This window comes from Carya illinoinensis, chromosome 13, assembly GCF_018687715.1.
Source record: "Carya illinoinensis cultivar Pawnee chromosome 13, C.illinoinensisPawnee_v1, whole genome shotgun sequence".
Taxonomy (NCBI): domain Eukaryota; kingdom Viridiplantae; phylum Streptophyta; class Magnoliopsida; order Fagales; family Juglandaceae; genus Carya; species Carya illinoinensis.
In genome coordinates, this window is record NC_056764.1 from 12,821,881 (window position 1) to 12,841,899 (window position 20,019).

The 20,019-nt window shown below is 40.5% G+C and overlaps 1 protein-coding gene and 1 long non-coding RNA gene across 17 annotated transcripts; one reads left to right on the forward strand and one right to left on the reverse strand.

Annotated features, from left to right (window-relative positions):
* Positions 1-32: 32 nt before the first annotated feature.
* On the reverse strand, positions 33-11,621 carry LOC122292606 (phosphatidylinositol transfer protein 2-like). 16 transcript variants are annotated; one of them, XM_043101051.1, is made up of 11 exons: positions 11,479-11,621; positions 11,300-11,371; positions 11,071-11,219; positions 9,938-10,029; positions 9,831-9,838; positions 9,656-9,727; positions 9,354-9,388; positions 9,085-9,133; positions 2,949-3,044; positions 1,870-1,992; positions 33-320 (listed from the first exon to the last, which is right to left on the reverse strand). In XM_043101051.1, the coding sequence occupies exons 2-11, from the start codon at positions 11,318-11,320 to the stop codon at positions 216-218; spliced, it is 750 nt and encodes a 249-aa protein (XP_042956985.1). In that variant the 5' UTR covers positions 11,321-11,371; positions 11,479-11,621; the 3' UTR covers positions 33-215. The 16 variants fall into 16 exon arrangements, 15 of the variants coding, with proteins under 15 accessions (XP_042956985.1, XP_042956987.1, XP_042956981.1 ...); XM_043101053.1 differs by lacking the exon at positions 9,656-9,727; XM_043101047.1 differs by lacking the exon at positions 9,085-9,133 and having other exon boundaries at positions 9,221-9,388.
* LOC122292608 lies at positions 11,213-19,585 on the forward strand. The gene is made up of 5 exons (XR_006236963.1): positions 11,213-11,433; positions 11,527-12,177; positions 12,263-12,365; positions 15,860-16,371; positions 16,738-19,585. It is a non-coding gene; the product is annotated as an uncharacterized LOC122292608 (long non-coding RNA).
* The last annotated feature ends 434 nt before the right edge of the window (positions 19,586-20,019 follow it).

Genomic DNA, 20,019 nt, shown 5'->3' on the forward strand with positions numbered 1-20,019 from the left:
CAATGTCTTGTGTAATATTTTTAATAACAAAGTAAAAATTAAATGATTTTTTTATTCACATTTTTGGGGATCCCAAGGAGAATGTGGGTCCAATTATGAAGTACAATTCCCTGCAGCTAAGGGCAGGTTCCTACCCCCTACAGCTTCAAAAGAAACAATATTTTCAACATCAGAAAATATCTGATATGGGGATTCATGTATGTCACCTGTAAAACTTAGCTTACACTCTGAGATTTCTTGCTATAGATGCCTTCACCATCAGGTGGTGATTCCCCGCTAAAATATTCAATGCTCATCATCAGTGCTGGCTTGACAATTCTCTGGTTTAGATCACAGGGAGCCAAATGAAAACTAATGATCAAAGATTACACAAAAATGAGGCAATCAAAGACAGAAACTTCAAGGTTTAAACAATAACCAGAATTATACTTGGCGCAGTCAGTGGTTTGCTAACAAATATAAAAACAGTATTCACAATTATATTTCCACTTTCCATCCTGCAAACATGCAGTACCCAGCAGCACGATCCAACTTGCCTTATTTGGATACAATTCGGATGAGATGAGATAAGATATTTTGAATAGTAGTAAAATTTTCGAATTAAGATGAGATAAAATAGTTTGTAAAAAATAATGTGTATTTGAATAGTAAAATTAGATGAGATAACTTTTAATTTTTGAGATTTGAAAAAGGTATGGGTCTCACTATTTTATAGAAAGTCGAATTGTATACTGTTCATTTATTCACACTGTTTACACTGTTCATATCAGTTTTCACTATTAATTACTGTTTATTTAAGTGGACGTTTTTAAAATTTAGATATGAAATATAATGTGTTTAGATAGGAAAAATTGTTATACAGTACAGATGAAATGAAGTACCGGGTAACCAAACCGGGCAATTTGATAGTGATAAGCTGTATATGAACTCATCACTAACAACTCACGATAACAGCAGTTCTTTGACTCTTTCTATATTCTTTACAAAGAAGAAAGGAACCTTCTTTAATTCCAACTGGTCTGTAACAGAGACCTTAATTTAAATAGAAGTGGACAACAAAACAGAACAGCTTGACTTGAGGGATGCTAGTAGCCTAGTAGTCTCATGAAAATGTATACATATGGGGTTTTCATGAATCAGAAACTAATCAAATTCATATGGTGTATTATTTTGACCACACAGAAAATGTTGTGAAATGAAATCATAAGTATTTATCATTGTAAAATTCTAACTTAACAGTAACTTCACCTTTATTTTGTAAATAGTCTGTCTCTGAAGATCGAAGAATATAGTTAGCACCTTATATATGCCATTAAGGGAAGGAAAAAAATTTAAAAATCCGTCCTTTTTAAGTGCTTAAATGACCGCAAACAATCACTGGAATATACAGGACAGGAATGACCAGATGCCAGTTACAATTATTATGAAAAAAATTAAGTAAAAATCCAGAGACCTGGCCCCCCTGTCTCTCTCTCTCTCTCTCTCTCTCTCTCTCTCTTCTTCTTCTTCTTTAATAATTTATCAAAAACTCAGCAAGGACTATCATCCATCCAGCTCAGTGCCAGGATACAAGATGCAAAACCATATAAATATCCTCTAGTCGAAAGATGTTACAACCAAAAGCTAGTGCTAGAACGAACAAATATAAAAGCAAAAGGTTATCTAAGATTACACATGGAAATATGTGTGCACATCCCCCCCCCCCCCCCCCCCCCCCCCCCCCCCCCCAAAAAAAAAAAATTTATGTTTTGCCACAGAAAGCAATAAACTTATCACGTTAATACTTGAGTGAAGTGGTACAATTCATGCATATATTTCCGATTGTATCAATATCCTACCAACGAGTTTAGGAAGTTGGAATCTTCTTACCTCATTTAACGTAGAGTCGTTTGGTTGCAAGAGTTCATCTATTTGTTGCACTGTCATCCCATACCATTCATCAATCCAACCAAAGCAATGACGATGACTTTCCAAAAAGAGAGCCCTTTCACCCTATGCGAAACAAAATACATAAGTTAAAGAAATCACATGAATAATTTGTTTGTTATATATTGAAGGAAAGACCTGACACTAGTACCCTAAAGTAATTTAATCATTGCTCATGAAAAACGCTATGCGGTATGTAGATTAATTTATTAAGTTGAAGGTTTTTTCCTGACTTTCCACTTTTCTGTTCTTCATGTTCTTTATTCTATTCTTTTTTCTCAACTTTCCACTTTCCACTTTTCTCTATATATTCAATTATCTCAGTCCTTTTCTTTTCTTTTGTCCTGCTTAGGGATTTTGGCTTTTCAAATTACCCCCCCTAAGTCTTCGTCCTTGAAACTAAACATGTCACAAGGCAAATTTTGCATGAAAATATTCTATACCATTCTCAAATTATTTCTCAAAACCTTTTTCTTTTCATCAAATGAATAAATTATGAGAAAAGAGAAGAGGGAGAGCAAAGCCCAGTTGCACAGCAATAAATTTCCCGTACTTGCAGGGTTGCCACATCCCCTGCACTAGCAGAATCTCAGTGAATAACTAGAGGAAGGACTGCAGAACTGAGAACAGGTACGATATTGAGGATTATAATCTGATAAAGCTATGAACTGTACCATAAGCATTGGATTGGGTTTTCTTGGATTTCCAATTTCTGATTCTTATACTTATCTTTCCTTTTATATATTATGTAATAAGAGAATTAATGGTGCAGAAAAAGTGATAATTCAGCATCCAAGCATTAATCATCAAAGTTAACTTCTTCATAGGTACTAATTATCAAGTTAATTTGCAATCCAGTCGCAAATTTATATTTGCACTGAAACGTCAAGGCATTGATGTCAAAACCATGTTGGCTTCAGCCTACTTTTAATATGTATTTCAATGGGCAAAACAGCTTGGAAAAGTTTGAACACAAGTCAAAAGTGATATTTCAAGATTTTTTTAGGCCAAAGAGATGGTACCGCTAGCAGGGCTTGTTCAAGCCGACGGCCAAATCCCCAGTATGGTGCATCAATTGTCACCAATTTGTACGCAGTCATGACTGGATCACACCTATCCTGAGAACAAATATCAAAATAACAAACAAAAACACAAACTAATTTTTCGCGAGGATTTGAAAAACGTTGAAATTAAAAAGTGCACCTTACTAGATTAGGAGAAAAAAAAGTGATACAGAAGAAAAGCAAAAGTGATTGTGTGATGTTGAAAGACATAAAGAGCACTAAAAAGGGTTCCTTTTTAGCACAACAATTTGAGCCCTGATGTTAAATTTTTTTTTTGATAGGTAAGAGAAAATATTATTGATATGAATGAAAAAGGCACGAGCCATGTACGCTGGAAGTGTACAGAAAAACACCTAAATACATTCTAGCTATGCTGAAACAAAGACAAAAAGTCATGAGCATTATCCCCATTTAGTACAATAGCCGAAAACCAAGACAGTAGAGTATGCAGAAAAAAATTCTTCAGCTCCACTCTTGTTCGTTCCTTATCCTCAAAACACCGGGCATTCCTCTCTAACCAAAGACACCACATGATACATAACGGAATCATCTTCCACGCCGCAGCCACCTGATGACAACCTTGCAACTTCCTCCAGCAACCCAACAGGTCCACAACCCTCAGGGGCATCACCCAAGGAACATCAATCCTTCGAAAGATCTCATCCCACAACTCCCTAGCTACCTCACAATGCAATAGCAGGTGATCCACAGATTCACCATTCTCTTTGCACATATAGCACCAATCTACCATGACACAACCCCTCTTCCTCAAATTATCCGTAGTCAAGATCTTCCCAAGAGCAGCACTCCAAATGAAAAAGGCAACTTTGGAAGGCACCCGGGACCTCCATATATTTTTCCAGGGAAACGGAATATGGTCCTGTGTTATCAAGATATTGTAATATGCCTTAACCGTGCATTTCTTATTATTAACCCTCCACTTCACTCTATCCCCCTGTGTCGTTGGCAAACCCTTGGAATATAGCAGGCTAAAAAGATCTGATACATAAGATAGTTCCCAATCATGAAAATTCCTATTAAAAAGAATATTCCATTGATGTGAGCCATGCGAAAAGAAACGCATATCCGCCACTGAAGCCTCCCTATTAGCTGCAAAACTATAAAGAGCCGGAAACGCCCTTTTCAAAGCCTGGTCTCCGCACCATACATCACGCCAAAAACTGATACGGTTGCCCTCACCTGCTACAAAACAAATATTTTGTTCAAAACATGGCCACCCTTTCCTTATATACTTCCATAAACCCACACCATACCCCCCTCTCACTTCATTCGAACACCATCCACCCCAAGCCGCTCCATATTTAACATCGATAATTGTCTTCCACAAAGCTCCCCCTTCCGATTGATACCTCCACAACCATTTCCCCAATAAAGCTTTATTAAAAGTTCTCAAATCACACACTCCCAACCCCCCCTGCTCGACTGGGGCACATACTGTCTTCCATTTAACCAAATGGAATTTCTTCTCCTCCCCTATACCCCCCCAAAGGAACGCCTTAAAAAGTTTCTCGATCCTATTCACCACCCCTACAGGCATAGGAAACAGGGAAAGATAATAAGTGGGCAGATTAGAAAGGGTACTCTTAATGAGAGTGAGACGACCACCTTTCGATAAATACATCCGTTTCCACCCAGCCAACCTTTTCTCGATCTTCTCCACTACCCCATCCCAAATAGCTCTAGCCTTGAAAGTTGCGCCCAATGGAAGGCCCAGATATGTCATCGGCAAAGCAGACACCTTACAATCCAAAAAGCTTGCTAAGCTGGGGGTATTAGAGACCGCACCCACTGGAACCATCTCAGACTTCCCAAGATTCACCTTGAGACCCGATACTGCTTCAAAACAACGTAGCAATGCTCGTATGGTTTGGATCTGATCAATATCCGCATCACAGAAAAGAAGAGTATCGTCTGCGAATAAAAGATGTGAAATGACAATAGAGTCACCCGTGCTATTGCCCACCTGATAACACGATAAGAGACTACCCTCCACAGCCGCCTTTACCATCTGACTAAGGGCCTCAATGACTATAGCAAACAGCAGCGGAGATAATGGATCTCCTTGTCGCAAACCCCGAGAACTATTGAAGAACCCAACAGGTGATCCATTAACAAGCACTGAGAACCTTGCAGAAGAAATACAATGACTCATCCATGAAATCCACCTCTCACCAAATCCACACCTCCGTAGCAAATATAATAAGAAATCCCAGTTCACATGATCATACGCCTTTTCCATGTCTAATTTACAAAGAATACCTGGAACTCCCTCCCTCAACCTGTGATCTAAGCACTCATTAGCAATGAGCACTGAGTCCAGAATTTGTCTCCCACGAATAAAAGCATTTTGTGGCTTGGAGATAATCTGTTCCATCACAGGACTTAACCTGTTGGCCAGCACTTTCGAAATTATTTTGTATATTCCACTAACCAGACTTATAGGACGAAAATCCTCAATGATCGAAGCCCCTTGCTTCTTGGGAATGAGAGCAATAAAAGTTGCATTAAGAGATCTTTCAAACTTTTGAAAAGAATGAAATTCACTGAAGACCTGCATAACATCACCTTTCACCATGTCCCAGCAAGATTGAAAGAAACCCATAGAGAAGCCATCTGGACCAGGTGCTTTATCCTTCGCCATCCCAGAAATGACCTTGTATACCTCCTCTTCATCAAAAGGTCTCTCCATCACATACACACTCTGGGTGTCAATAGACTCAAACCGCAGTCCATCCAGCTTCGGCCTCCACACAACCGATTCGGTAAGTAGGGACTCATAAAAATGCACAATATGATTCTCTATATCAGTCTTCGAAGATATTACCTCGGTACCTGAATGAAGAACCTCAATGGCATTACTCCGTCGATGAGAGTTTGCCACTTTATGAAAAAATTTCGTGCACCTATCCCTTTCTTTCAACCAGAGTGCTCTAGATTTTTGACGCCACGAGGTCTCCTCCGCCAACAAGACTCTCTCCAAATTTGCCATAACCATGCCCTTCCTCATTAACCCCTCCTCTGAGATGTCTCCCTGTAATTCCTGTCCTTCTATTTCCTGCAATTCCTCCATAAGGACTAGTTTCTGATTGTCAGTGTGGCCAAAAACTTCCAAGTTCCACTTTTTCAGATCTATCTTCAAGGCCTTTAATTTACCTGCAAGGATAAAACTTGGCGTGCCAGCGATCTGATACGATGACCACCAAGCCCTCACCAATTCTCCAAAACTGTCCGTCTTAAGCCACATATTTTCAAATTTGAAATGCCGACAACCATTGAGTATGCCCCCACAATCTAAGAGAATAGGGAAATGATCGGAGCTGACTCGAGGAAGCCGTTTCTGACAAACCCCCGGAAAATGAGCCTCCCACTCAGGAGAGACCAAAAATCTGTCCAATCTTGACCACACCCTACCATTTGACCAAGTATACTCACCCCCTACCAATGGAAGATCCATGAGATTCAAGTCAAACATAAACTCTGAAAACTCCTCCATGGCCACATAGTTTCGATGCTGTCCCGATCGCTCACTCTGAAAGCGAGTAATGTTATAATCCCCCCCCCATACACCACGACACTTCCCATAAAGAATAAATACCCACCAACTCCTCCCATAACCTTCTCCTCTCCCTATCCACATTCGGACCGTATATACCTACAAAGGCCCATTCCCAACCATCCTCCACATTTTTAAACTTAGTTGCTACTGAGAACTCTCCAATACACTCTTCTACCGCCTCCACCACTCTTTTGTCCCACATAAGTAAAACCCCACCTGAGGCTCCTTCTGAAGCCAAGTATGCCCAACCCACATACGAAAACCCCCATAAGCTACGTATAATGCTTCTATTAATGCACCACAACTTAGTTTCTTGAAAACACACCACATCACCCTTCCATAATCGCAATAAAGATTTAATACGAAGGCGTTTATTGCGATCATTTAGCCCCCGCACATTCTAGGATATAATCTTAGGCTGCATTAACACCTGGATTGCCCCTCCCTTTCGATATCTCCCTTCCGCCACTCCCTTCCTTCACATCATAATTAATGGAACAGGTTAACCTTTTAAGTTCCCTATCCCTCTTAACAGCTGACTTTGAGTGGCTTTCCTCCAAAGCTACAAGAAGGGCTTTAAATTGTTCCTCCTTGCCAACACAAGAGATCCCTATAACTGCTTGAATTTCCTTCACTTTTTTAAAAACCCACGATGAGGAATAATTCCTCTCTTCAACTCTGGGCGGAAGTGTGCACAAGGGAGTGAGGAAAGACCCCTCATCACCGGCACAATCTTCCCCAACCCCAGCCAATTGCAAAATAGCCTCACCTCTAGCTGCCACTACCTCATCAGAGCTCCCCACCAACACCGGAACACCACACGAAGACCCTGCTATAACAGAAGAAGAGGAAGCTTCCTTAGTACCAAAAACCGCCTCACCCACCTCAGCTTCCACTGCCCCGCTATTACCCTTACCACCAGCATACAAACCCAACTCCACCCCTTCAACCTCCTCGGAAAACACAGCAGAAGAATCTACTAACACGTGCGCACAGTTCTGTGCAACTTCCAGCAAGGGTAAACCACCATCAACACCTCTCAGAGAGTGTATCGGAAGACCCTCTACAGCCAGACCCTGTTCCGACGTTGCAACCGGCATAGGAAAAGCCTCGTTAACCCTCTCACACCCAGACGACACTTTCTGTGCATACTCTATCACCGGCACATCATTCTCGGCACTATTCAACGGTAACTCATTCTCGGCACTGGTTTCCAGCAACACAGAAAACTCCAGCGAAACCATCACCCTCATACACGCCGGCGAGGTCTGACCCTTCGCCGTCGAAGGTGGCTGAGGCCCACCCATCACCGGCACGTCCTTCTCAACTCGATTCAAAACTGCCGCTAGATCCAAACTAATACCCTGGCCTTTGGAACTGTTTTCCGGCAACCCAGAGAACTCCGGCGAGACCCCCACCCCCGTATACGTCGGCACCATCTGACCCTTCGCCGTCGAAGGTAGCTGAGGCCCTCCCAGCGACGACGGGCCATCAGCACATGCTGACCCGTTACCTTCAGGGACTTCGCCAGGCTTAACGGGCTGGGCCTTGGCCTATCTTCACGGCCTAGGCCTCTGGGCCTGTCTTCAAAACCTGGCTGGACTCCTGAAACACCTGACCCAAAAACGGCCCAAACCCCAACAGCCCCTTACCCTTATCCAAACCACCTAAAGCCCGGCCATCAACAACCTGGCCCACACCCGTATCACACTTCAGCCCCTCCAGAACGCACCGTTTCAAGAAAACCATCTTACTCTTTAAACTGTCAACTTGATTTTCCATATCTACCAACGCCTGTAGCACGTCAACCATATTTGACCCCGACACTCCTCTACCAACTCCATCGCAGGTCTGCACCATCCCCAAAGGAGGTAGTGCTTCTGTCCTCTCAAGGATTTGTGGCTCTCGAGACATAGCCTCTCTGTATGACACAGTAGGTAAAGCCTTCTGAGACTGAAGGGAAGGCAACAATGGCCGGCCCCTGTTTTTCCCCCCCAACTCAGAGGATGATGCACTGAGCTCCAGCAACATCTCTCGAAGAAACCTCCACCCTTCACCCTTTCTCCCCTCCGGGACCAACAGCATCCCACGCCTTTTCACTGGTCCATATTCTGAAAGAGCAAAGAAACTCCCTAAGGAATTGCGCTGCCTCTGCACCATAAGAACTTGGGATCCGCTGCGTTTCGATCTCACAAACTCCATCTGCCCCCCGTGAGCTATTCCTTCCTTCACCTTTTCAGCCAACCATCCCAAAGCTTCCTAATCGAAGGAAATAAATCTCACTACTCGAAAACTAATCTCAGTGAACCTCCAACGTCTTTCATTAATATTCTTGAGTTCAAAACACTTCTTTTCAATTATGAAATTTCTACACAGCTCCATTGAAAAAACCTTAATACATAAACCAAGTGAAGATACTAATCTAAAACACCTCTGGAAAGAACACACTTCAACGAGAAAACATAATTTCTCCTTGACAGTACGGAGAGAGAAAAAAACTAAGAGAGAGAAACACACCAATACGAAAAACTCCCTGATGTTAAATGACGTAAGCAATCTGTGAATTCTGCCAAAAAAGAGAAGAAAAGGAATGCGAGCCAAAGTTCCATGAGACAAATAAAACACATAAATTACAATTACAGAAAACTCTAACCTGCCACCCCTTTGGAAGTGGACCACGGTCAATTCTTGCTGATTTGAATTTGGAAAAATCTATACTACAATTTCCAACTACGTAACTCCAACAATCCTTTCCAGGAATATCTATATCAATATATTCCACTTGCCTGGCTGCCAGTTGTTCCTTGCTTAAACCATGTACCTGGTTTATCAGCTTCACAGGTGAGTGCCAAAAAACCACCAAGAAATATGAAAGGTTTAATACATTGCAATTTCATATTTGATGCACGAGTAAAGCCATGTGACTGCTAAGATCTAGATAAGCTACATGGAGGCTAAATAACCGCGATTAGAAAGGTAGGAGTAGAATATAACGAACTTCTTAAATACATGAAACTGCTAACATAAAAAGAAAGCTACACATTTTAGTATTTTAGACAAAAAATAAGAGAGATTCTAAGAAACAAACATTTTCCAAGTGCCCATTGTCAGCCCTGTGGACAGTTTCAATAGTTAACCGAAACCTGGTAAAGTGTGCACACTACACAAAAACAAAATCAATGAATACCTAGAACTGTGAAGTAAAACATTTTCCCCAGAATGTTTATGGAAGTGAACTTTGATTGGAAAGAGAGAATTTTTACCTTGAGTACTGGGTAATGAGGCATCCATTTGCAGATAAAAAACCAAAAAGACATTAATACGAGTACAAGAAATACACAAGGAGGGACGTCTAGAGGACATGGCAAACCTGATTTACATCTCGGGTATGCGCTCCAGGCTTCCTCTTGCACATCAAGAGCATGTGGTGGTGCAAATTTTCTAAGCCAAGCAGGAACTTTGCTGCAGAAAGAGGTCAAGATTAAAATAGCTCTCATCCCAAAATTCTCATATCATCTTATCTCTTTCCCAAATATAATTCAAATACAAAATTTTCAAACCAATTATTACAATTTTTTCAAACTAATTATTACAATTTTTCCAAACTTTCAAACAAAAAATAAAAAATAATTCAATTTTTTCAAATTCTCAAACGAAAATAATATTATAAAACTATATTCTAATAATATTTTAAATTTATAATATTTTTTATTCAACTATTTCCGTCTCATTTCTCAAAACCTAAAAAATACCCAACTCAAACTATCTCACTACTATTCACAAACTATTTTACTACTATTTACAAAATTTTCATCTTATCTCACTTCCCAAATTAGACATAAGAGTTTATAATAACTGTAACTAGAAAGTTACAAATTTTCATTCCAAGACGAACTTTCAAGAAAAGATCCAATTCAACAAAAACAACAAAACTAAAATATATAGAGGCCACCAAAGCATGTAGGCAGGTAGGTGCCTTGTCAACGTTGTGGAAGCAACACATTATCCAACTGCTTGTGCCTGGTCACACTCACCCAACATAGAAGAAGAAAAATGCTATTCATGATGCTTTTAATTATCATTATTTCATCATCCCCAAATGTAATATCATATGATTATCATATAAGTGAAAGATAATAAATAGTTTTTTAAACACATCAAGAATAAAAAAATTATAATTAAATGGATAATGAGTAACACTATATGAAAATGCCCTATTCCAACATTAGGTGTGATTTCTCTCTTTTTTTTTATAAGTAACATTAGATGTGATAATAACATCCAGGAATTAGCAATCAGCCATATTTACCAAGAAAAATGCTCAATGTGGCATTGAAAAGCTACAACATTTCTGCAGAACGCCACATGAACCAAAAACAAGAATCCAATTCCCTTAATCACTCCATTTTTTAACCGCTGAAATTTCCATATTTGATACAATAATCCAGCGATAACGACTTCTTTCTGCCACATAATACATAAACTGCGATCAATCAAGATTACCTTTGCAGACGATAAACTTTAGGAGTGTATCGACCTTTTCCGTACACATCGTCTTCAAATGGTCTGCTTTCTAATAGTTCAACCCCTTCAGTACCAGTCGTGTTCTTTTGCTGCATCTTCGTGACCATGTACATTTGTGCTATCCCATACTGCAATGCGTACATTTAATTCTTAGAAGTGAAATGGGGTGTCACTGTGACAGAGCTTAAACGCGTTTGCTTGGTTTTACCTCTTCCAGCGACAAGGGCATGGCGATCCGACTTCAAAACATCCCCATTGAAAATTTATCAGCTGAGGAAACCTAAGAATAACCATTTGAAGAAATATGAACACCACCCGAACGAACATTAACCACTAATAAAGGTATACAACAATGCATAAACTGTCAAGCAAGTGTATGTTAAGAACCTGCTCAGTAGCCTGTTAACTGATGGTTGATTGTATCTGTGTAATCAGGAAGAAGATGCAGAGTAAAGGGGCGGCTTGCAGCAATGGTTCAGCCTAGTGCACTCAAGCTGTTTGATAAAATGCATGCAAGAATTTACACTCTCAGAAAATGGCTACGGGAGTACTTCGAGGGCTCCCAACCTCCAATCTGCAATAGCAAGTTCTTACAAATTCTAGATGCCTTCTGTGTTGTTTTTCCTTTCCTATATGGACATAGCCCATGACTAACAGAACCATTGAAACAGCGACAAGTGTAATGTAAAAACAGAAAGGAAAAAAGGCAGTTTGTATAAAACACACCGTTTGGACATGACCCAAACGCTGTGTTTAATTAAAGGACAAAATGCATAGCTTTATTAAAGGGATCTTCACACGGTGCCGTTTCTTCCAAGCTTGAAAGCCCTTCATGCACCTACGTACGACGCCGTTGTCTCCCATTCTTCTTACAGGTTCACTTCACTTCACTTCCTACACACTTCATTCACGGACGGACTCTCCCCATTTTCTCCTCAACTTAGGGCTAAGTCACTGGATTCTTGACAAACTCCCCTCCATCAAAGCACCTTGCCCACAAGGTGTGGGTAAAGGCCTTGTAAACGCCACAGCAACTCCCACGTGCTTTCCTCCGTTGGTAGACCCACCCATTTTACGAGAACTTCGGTAATGGCTCTTCCTCCTTGTTTCTTCATTCTTCTTTCCATAATTTTTTCTGGTTCTGGTTTTAACTCCCCTGTTTGGTCTGTAGGTGGCAGTGAAGGAAATATTGGGACTTGGTGGCCGAGCTTCCTCTTTAAGCATGATACATGGAAAGTCGGGTGTATCTTAGAAGACTCCGGAAGCTTTAATCTGTAAGCTACTGCACCTACCCTTGCTTCAATTTGAAAAGGCCCATAAAATCTAGGCACCAATTTGAGGTTGTGCCTTAAGGCTAGGGTTTTCTGTCTGTATGGTTGCAATTTCAAATAAACCCAATCGCCTATGTTAAACTGTCTCTCCGTTCGTTTCTTGTCTACATAGTGCTTCATACGGTTCTGAGCCTCATTAAGATTAGTTTTTAACAACTGTATCACTTGGTCCCTGTCTCTAAGTACTTGATCTGCTGTGACATTATTGCTTGTTCCTGAAACATAGGACAGTAGAGTTGGGGGAGGGTGCCCATACACTACTTCAAAAGGGGTCATTTTTGTTGCTGTGTGATAGGTAGTGTTATACCACCACTCCGCCATGGGAAGCTATAAGGACCACGACTTAGGTTTAGCCCCTGCATAACACCTTAAATAACACTCTACACTTTTATTGAGAGCCTCGGTCTGACCATCAGTTTGGGGGTGGTAGGCCGAGCTAAAATCCAAGGAAGTCCCTTGGGCATGGAACAAAGCTTGCCAAAATGAACTCAAGAAAATAGGGTCCCTATCCGACACCACAGACTTAGGGAAACCATGCAGTTTGAAAATGTTCTTTATGAATTCCTCGGCTACCCCCTTGGCTGTATATGGATGGGCCAAGGCTATGAAGTGGCCATATTTCGAAAATCGATCTACTACAACAAAAATGACACTGAATCCCTTAGAATTAGGTAAGCCATCAATGAAATCAAGAGATATGTCAGTCCAGGGCTGATTAGGAAGAGGTAAGGGTTGCAGCAGCCCAGCCGGATGTGTAGTCTCATACTTAACAACCTGACAAGTCTCACACTCTCTAACCAACTGTTTAATATCTCTCTTCATTCCCTTCCAAATAAAATCATGTTTTGCCCTTTGATACGTCTTCAAATACCCCGAATGGCCAGCTTGGGGGTTAGTATGAATGTACTGCAGAACCTTTTTTTTAAAATCTGAGTTAGGAGCCAAAACCAATCTCCCCTTCTTAACAATTAACCCGTAATGCAAGGAAAAACCCTTAGGAATGTCCTTATTAGCTTGTAGATTTTTTAGTAATTCGGCCAATTCCATAGAGTCTTGGTAGCTTTTCTTTAGCTCTTCTATCCAAAGGGGTGTAGGAAATGAGATCATAGCCAAGCAACCAGCCTCTTGTAAGTCCTCTTCCCTCCTTGAGAGGGCATCCGCCACTTTCTTTTCCTTACCCTTTTTATACTCAATAACGAAGTCGTAGCCCATTAACTTGGTTATCCACTTTTGTTGGGCCTCGGTCCCCACCCGCTGTTCTAACAAGAACTTCAGTGCTTGTTAGTCAGTTTTAACGATAAATGGCTGCCCAAGAAGGTACGGTCTCCACTTTTGTACAGCTGTCACAAGGGCTAATAATTCTTTTTCATATGTTGACAGTAACAAGGCCTTGCCCTTCAGCGCCTGGCTGAAGAAGTAAATAGGCTGTCCAGACTGCATTAACACTGCCCCTATCCCATTCCCGCTGGCATCACACTCAATCACAAATGGCTTGTTAAAATTAGGAAGTTTTAGGACTGGTGGTTGGGAAATAGCTTGTTTTAAGGATGCAAAAGCCTTGCTGGACTCCTTGTTCCAAGAAAAAGAGTTTTTCTTGAGTAGTGAAGTGAGAGGAGCTGTGATGAGACCATAATTCCGGATGAATTTCCGGTAGCACCCCGTGAGCCCTAGGAACCCTCGTAAGGCCTTCACATTCTTAGGCTCAGGCCACCCTATCATAGTAACAATCTTAGAAGGATCAGCCATCACCCCTTTATCATTAATAATGTGGCCTAAATAGTCGACTTCATCAACCGCAAACCGACACTTAGCTCTTTTGGCATACAAACAATGCTGTCTCAGCATGTTTAAAACTTCCCTTAGGTGTCCCACATGTTCTTCTTTTGACTTGCTATACACCAAAATATCATAAAAAAAAAAAAAAAGCACAAATTTCCTCAAAAAAGGTTTGAAAATATCGTTCATTAACCCTTGGAATGTGGCTGGAGCGTTGGTGAGGCCAAAGGGCATCACCAAGAACTCATAATGTCCATCATGGGTACGAAAAGCTGTTTTAGGAATGTCATTCTGCACTACCCTCACTTGATGGTAGCTCGATCTTAAATCAAGCTTGGAAAAGATCACCGAGCCAAAGAGTTCATCTAGCAACTCATCAATTACGGGGATAGGGAACTTTGCCTTTACTGTCTCCTTATTAAGTGCTCTATAGTCCACGCAAAGCCTCCAACTTCCATCGGCTTTACGAACCAGCAAAATAGGAGAAGAAAAAGGACTTGAGCTGGGTCTAATCACCCTTGATTTCAATAACTCAGCAACAATTTTCTCAATTTCTGTTTTTTGGTAATAAGGGTATCGGTAGGGTCTATTTGTGATGGGTTGAGTGCCCTCCTTAAGGACTATTTGATGGTCATGAGAACGGGGTGGGGGTAACCCTTGTGGTTCCTCAAATACTGTTTTGAACTCTTCTAACAGTTCAGAAAATTGCCCCTCCACCACTGCAGAATGTTCCTTAACTTCTCTTTCACATACAATCTGTAAAAAGATGCCCTTCCCTTTAGCCAAAGTTGCTTTTAGTAACTTTTGGCCATCCTCCACAACCGAGGAGTTCAATTTTAACCCCTTAAATTCAATCTTTTTTCCTTCACATACAAAGGTCATAAGTAGTTTTGAAAAATCCCAAGTTATGGGGCCCAAGGTCTCCAGCCATTGGACTCCCAGCACAATGTCACAACCAGCCAGATTCAACAAATGAAGAGAAGGGTTTAACAAGTTACCTTGCACCTTTAACTGGGCTGTTCAGCAAATGCCTTCACTATCAAGGCCTTGGCCATTTGCCACTCTAACCTTCAAGTTCACTGAGTAATCAACAGGCAGCTGCAATTTTTCTGCCAAGGCTGAGTCTACAAAGTTGTGGGAGTTTCCCGAATCCACTAATATCACCACTTGTTCACCACAAAGGCTTCCAAGTAAACGCATTGTTCTCACCGTGGGAGTGCCCGCTATAGCAGCCAAGGAAATTTCCAGCTCCCCCTTGCTGCTGGTTGGTGTAGCTATCTTGTCCAGCACCGGTTCTTCTTCGACCTCACCCTTTGGCAGCACTTCTTCTTCGACACCCAACTCCTCACACACTTGCTCATCCCCATCCAAGAGATAAATCCGAGGAGTTTTACAAGTATGTTGGGGGTTCCACTTCTCATCACAATTAAAACATAGGCCCTTGCGTCGTTTTTCATTCATTTGTTCCGAAGAAATTGGTTTAGCGCCCCCCATAGGTTTCCTCCATTTGGTAGAATAGTCACTAGAATAAGAGCTAGTGGAATAATTTGCCCCACCCATGGATGTGCTTTTTTCCCCCATTGATTTAGCAATTTTTCTTATGCTTGGAATGTATTCTTCTTGCATTTTTGCTAATCCATATGCTGCATTTAAATTCACAGGACATAACATACGTACCAGGATTCGAATTTCATCTTTCAAGCCACAAAGAAAACAGCTCAATTTATGATTATCTGAGAGAGCTCGTAAGCGGTTGGCCAACCTTTCAAATTGGCTCATGTAAGACTCGACTGTAGTGGTCTGTTTTAGCCTCATCAATGCCTCCATTGGATCGTCGTAAGTCGTGGGTCCAAAACGCAGCAGTAATGCTCTGGAAAAAGTGTCCCAATCACGGCATAATCCCCCATCGATGACATTTTCAAACCATACGAGGGTGTCTCCTTCCATATGGTAAGAGGCCATCAAAAGTCGTTGAGACATTGGTGTTTGGTGGAACTCGAAGTAGTGGTTGGCTTTAAAAAGCCATGCAGCTGGATTAAGTCCTTGGAAATGGGGAAAATCCAACTTGACCCCTCTATTGTTCATTCTTCATGGGTCATGGTTTTCCACTTCAAAGTTGGCTTCATGGTTAAGAGGTGGAGGGGGTGGTGGATGGTGCTATCGGTTCATCAAGGTACGTAGCATATCTTTAATTTCTTGAACATCAGTTTTGAGCTCTCTGATTTTTGCTTTGATTGGAATAAATTCCTGTTGATGTTGTTCTACCTGGATTTGTAAGGCCTCTATGAGCTGAGTTTTGGATCTTGTATTATCAGCCATGGTTTTGATATGATGTTTGGGTGTTTATGGGATGCTGTTTGGGTGTTTATGGGAGGCTGTTTGGGTGTTTATGGGCTGCTATTTGGGTTGTATGGGATGCTGTTTGGGTGTGCTGTGAGGTTGTTTGGGTTGTATGATAGGATCGGATGAAGCTGATACCAATGTTAAGAACCTGCTTAGTAGCCTGTTAACTGATGGTTGATTGTATCTGTGTAATTAGGAAGAAGATGCAAAGTAAAGGGGCGGCTTGCAGCAATGGTTCAACCTAGTGCACTCAAGCTGTTTGATAAAATGCATGCAAGAATTTACACTCTCAAAAAATGGCTACAGGAGTACTTCGAGGGCTCCCAACCTCCAATCTGCAATAGCAAGTTCTTACAAATTCCATATGCCTTTTGTGTTGTTTTTCCTTTCCTATATGGACATAGCCCATGACTAACAGAACCATTGAAACAGCGACAAGTGTAATGTAAAAATAGAAAGGAAAAAAGGCAATTTGTATAAAACACACCGTTTGGACATGACCCCAAACGCTGTGTTTAATTAAAGGACAAAACGCATAGCTTTATTAAAGGGATCTTCACACGGTGCCGTTTCTTCCAAGCTTGAAAGCCCTTCATGCACCTATGTACGACGCCGTTGTCTCCCATTCTTCTTACAGGTTCACTTCACTTCACTTCCTGCACACACTTCACTTCCTTCACTTCCGTTTCAGCTTCATTCACGGACAGACTCTCCCCATTTTCTCCTCAACTTAGGGCTAAGTCACTGGATTCTTGACAGTGTACCAAACAAACACTCCAAGAACAAGATTTGTTTTTAATATTTTCTTTTCCTCATTTCATCCGATGCAAAAACATTTTAAAAAGGGAAGGATACAATTCCTTGATGACAACCATCTCCAGCAGATTCCTTCTATTATGTTACTTGGCTTCTGGCGAGACTCAACCAAACTTCAAATGCAATGTAGACAGGACCAAGCGAGAGGCCAGAGATCGAGATACAGAGAATGTTGGAGTATGCAAGTTGATCGTGGAAAAGAAAAAGAAGATGCAGAGCAGAATGCGGGGTGATGCTTTGAGCTTGGATCTGAGACAGGGAGACAGATGACGATATTTCGTTATGACCATTTTGGATTCTAGTGCTCTATTCATGGGTGGACGGACGGTTTTCCCTGGACTTCCAGGAAATTTCCAGCGACAGCTAGTCGTTGATCATAATAAATATAAAAAAAATAATAATAATAATTCTTTTTGCAGTCCTAATTCGGGACATTTCATTTAAGTGAGAGTAAACAGCTGCGTATTAAAATCATATCTCCTGCATTTTCTTCCTCTTTAAGCCCCTTCACTCTTTAAGCCCCAAGTCCCTCGTCCCTCAAACTTCACTCTAGCCCCAAGTCCCTATGTGTGTTCGCCGTCGCCCCCTTCCCCCTTCGCCTTTTGCCTTTCACCGTCGCCCCTTCACCGTTCCTCATCCTTTCAGAACAACTGAATCTGCCCAAAACCCCTTCACCGTTCCTCCTCCTTGTGGGCTATTTTGCATCAGAAATGTTAATAGAAGAAAGAAATAATCTTGTGATTTTCGTGCATGTCTTGTTTATTTTTCATGTTCAGATTTGTTGAGCTTGGGTTGAGCTTGAGTTTGGGATGGGCTTAAAGTTGGATTTTCTTCCCATTAATCGGTGCCAAAGAAGAGCACTGTAATGAAGAGAGCATCAAACAGAAAATTAAAAAGAAAAAAAAAATTCTTAGTAGTAGTTCAGAAAGTATCAAACACATTTCCTTGCATTTAGACTCTATTCTATGTTCGGTTGAAAATGAAAATTAAATTCTCAAATCTGTAGTAGTCTGGATTTGGTTCAAAGGTAGTAGTGTTGAGTAAACCATAGTTTCCACCAATAAAACTGTGTCTGCATAATCTGTATAGTATTTAGAATTTTTACTTTACATAGTGGTTGCTGCAGTAAGGATTGGGATTTTTGAATGTGATTCTGGGGAGGAATTTCAGTCTTTGGCAATTAGTTCAGATGGCAAGTTTCTCATCAAGGTAAAATTGTTGCATAAAGGGTCTCTTGTTTAAATGGTTACTAACTACAAAGGTGCCAACATTTATGTATTTAATCTGATGCTGACCCAATACTTGGCCAATGTAAATATAAGTTGCAGTATTATGAGAAAATTGGAAAGCCTATTTCAAATTCTGGAAAGGTGCTCATGACTCAGAGAAAATTGCAATAATGCTTGTAGAAGTTGTTTTTTATTTTTTATATAAGTAATGCTTGTAGAAGTTGTTTTTTGTTTTTTATATAAGTAATGCTTGTAGACGTTGTTAGAGCAAGCATCCCTTTGAAATGGATGGAAGGCAGATTATTGTGATTACTGTCAAATGCATGCACCCGGAATGATTAAAAAAAAAATTTTACTTTTTGTTTGTTTGTTTCGCATAGAAACATGAAAAAATAGAATTTTTCTTGGTTGTTTGTTTATGTAGTTATTGCTTGGATGTATGGTCCGTAACTTCTACCTGAACATGTTTCTTGGTTTTGTGAGGATTGTGAATCAAAGTAGTCAAATGCACGCATCCAGAATGATTAAAAAAGAAAAAAGCACCCAGAACAACTTCGTAATACAAGCACCGGGAACAACCTGTGGACCAGAACCAAACTGCAGAGGAGAAGAATCTGGTGGAGGAGGAGGCTGCCAATTGTTCTTACTTCATTCTTGAGGAGAAAATGCAGGAGGTCTGGTTTTTACCAAAGCAATACTCTTGAGGAGAAAATGCAGAGGTCTAGTTTCTACCAAAGCAATACGCAATCTTTTACCTCACTTAAATGAAACGGAATCGCTTCTTTTAAGTGAGGTCAGCATATGCAGTCTTGAATTGGGACTGTACGTAGTAGTTCCCTAAAACTCTGATATTACGGATCGACACAGGCCCATGAATCTTTCTAGACGTACGTCGTTGTCGCTGTCGCCGTTGCCAAACGCAATCGCTTCCATCCATTACCAACTTTAAAAAAATTCGAACTAATTGGGTTATGTTATAAACTTATTTGTATAACCATCTTTAACCATCAATTAAGTTTATTTAGTTATCAATTAAAATCAATCTTTAGTTATTAATTAAGACTATTGAGCCATCAATTAAGACATATCTTTAGCCATCAATTAAGACTTAAGCTATACCTATTCCTTTGTACTCATATATATATGAGTATCATTCACTTGTATATAATCAAGTTTTGCATTTGAATAACAACTCTTTCTCTTGCAATATTATTTTTCTTTTGTAATATTATTTCTCTTTTAGTTTCATAACACGTTATCAGCATGAAGGTTATGACGATTCTGAAGCTAGTGGTCTTCTACTTCAAGTAAGTTTTTCAATATATTATTTGCAATCCCCAATGTGAGTATTAAAGATTATATTCCTTATTATTACTTGATAAAATTTTACGTTTATTTACATAGTTTACATTGCAGTTATATCTATGGTAAAT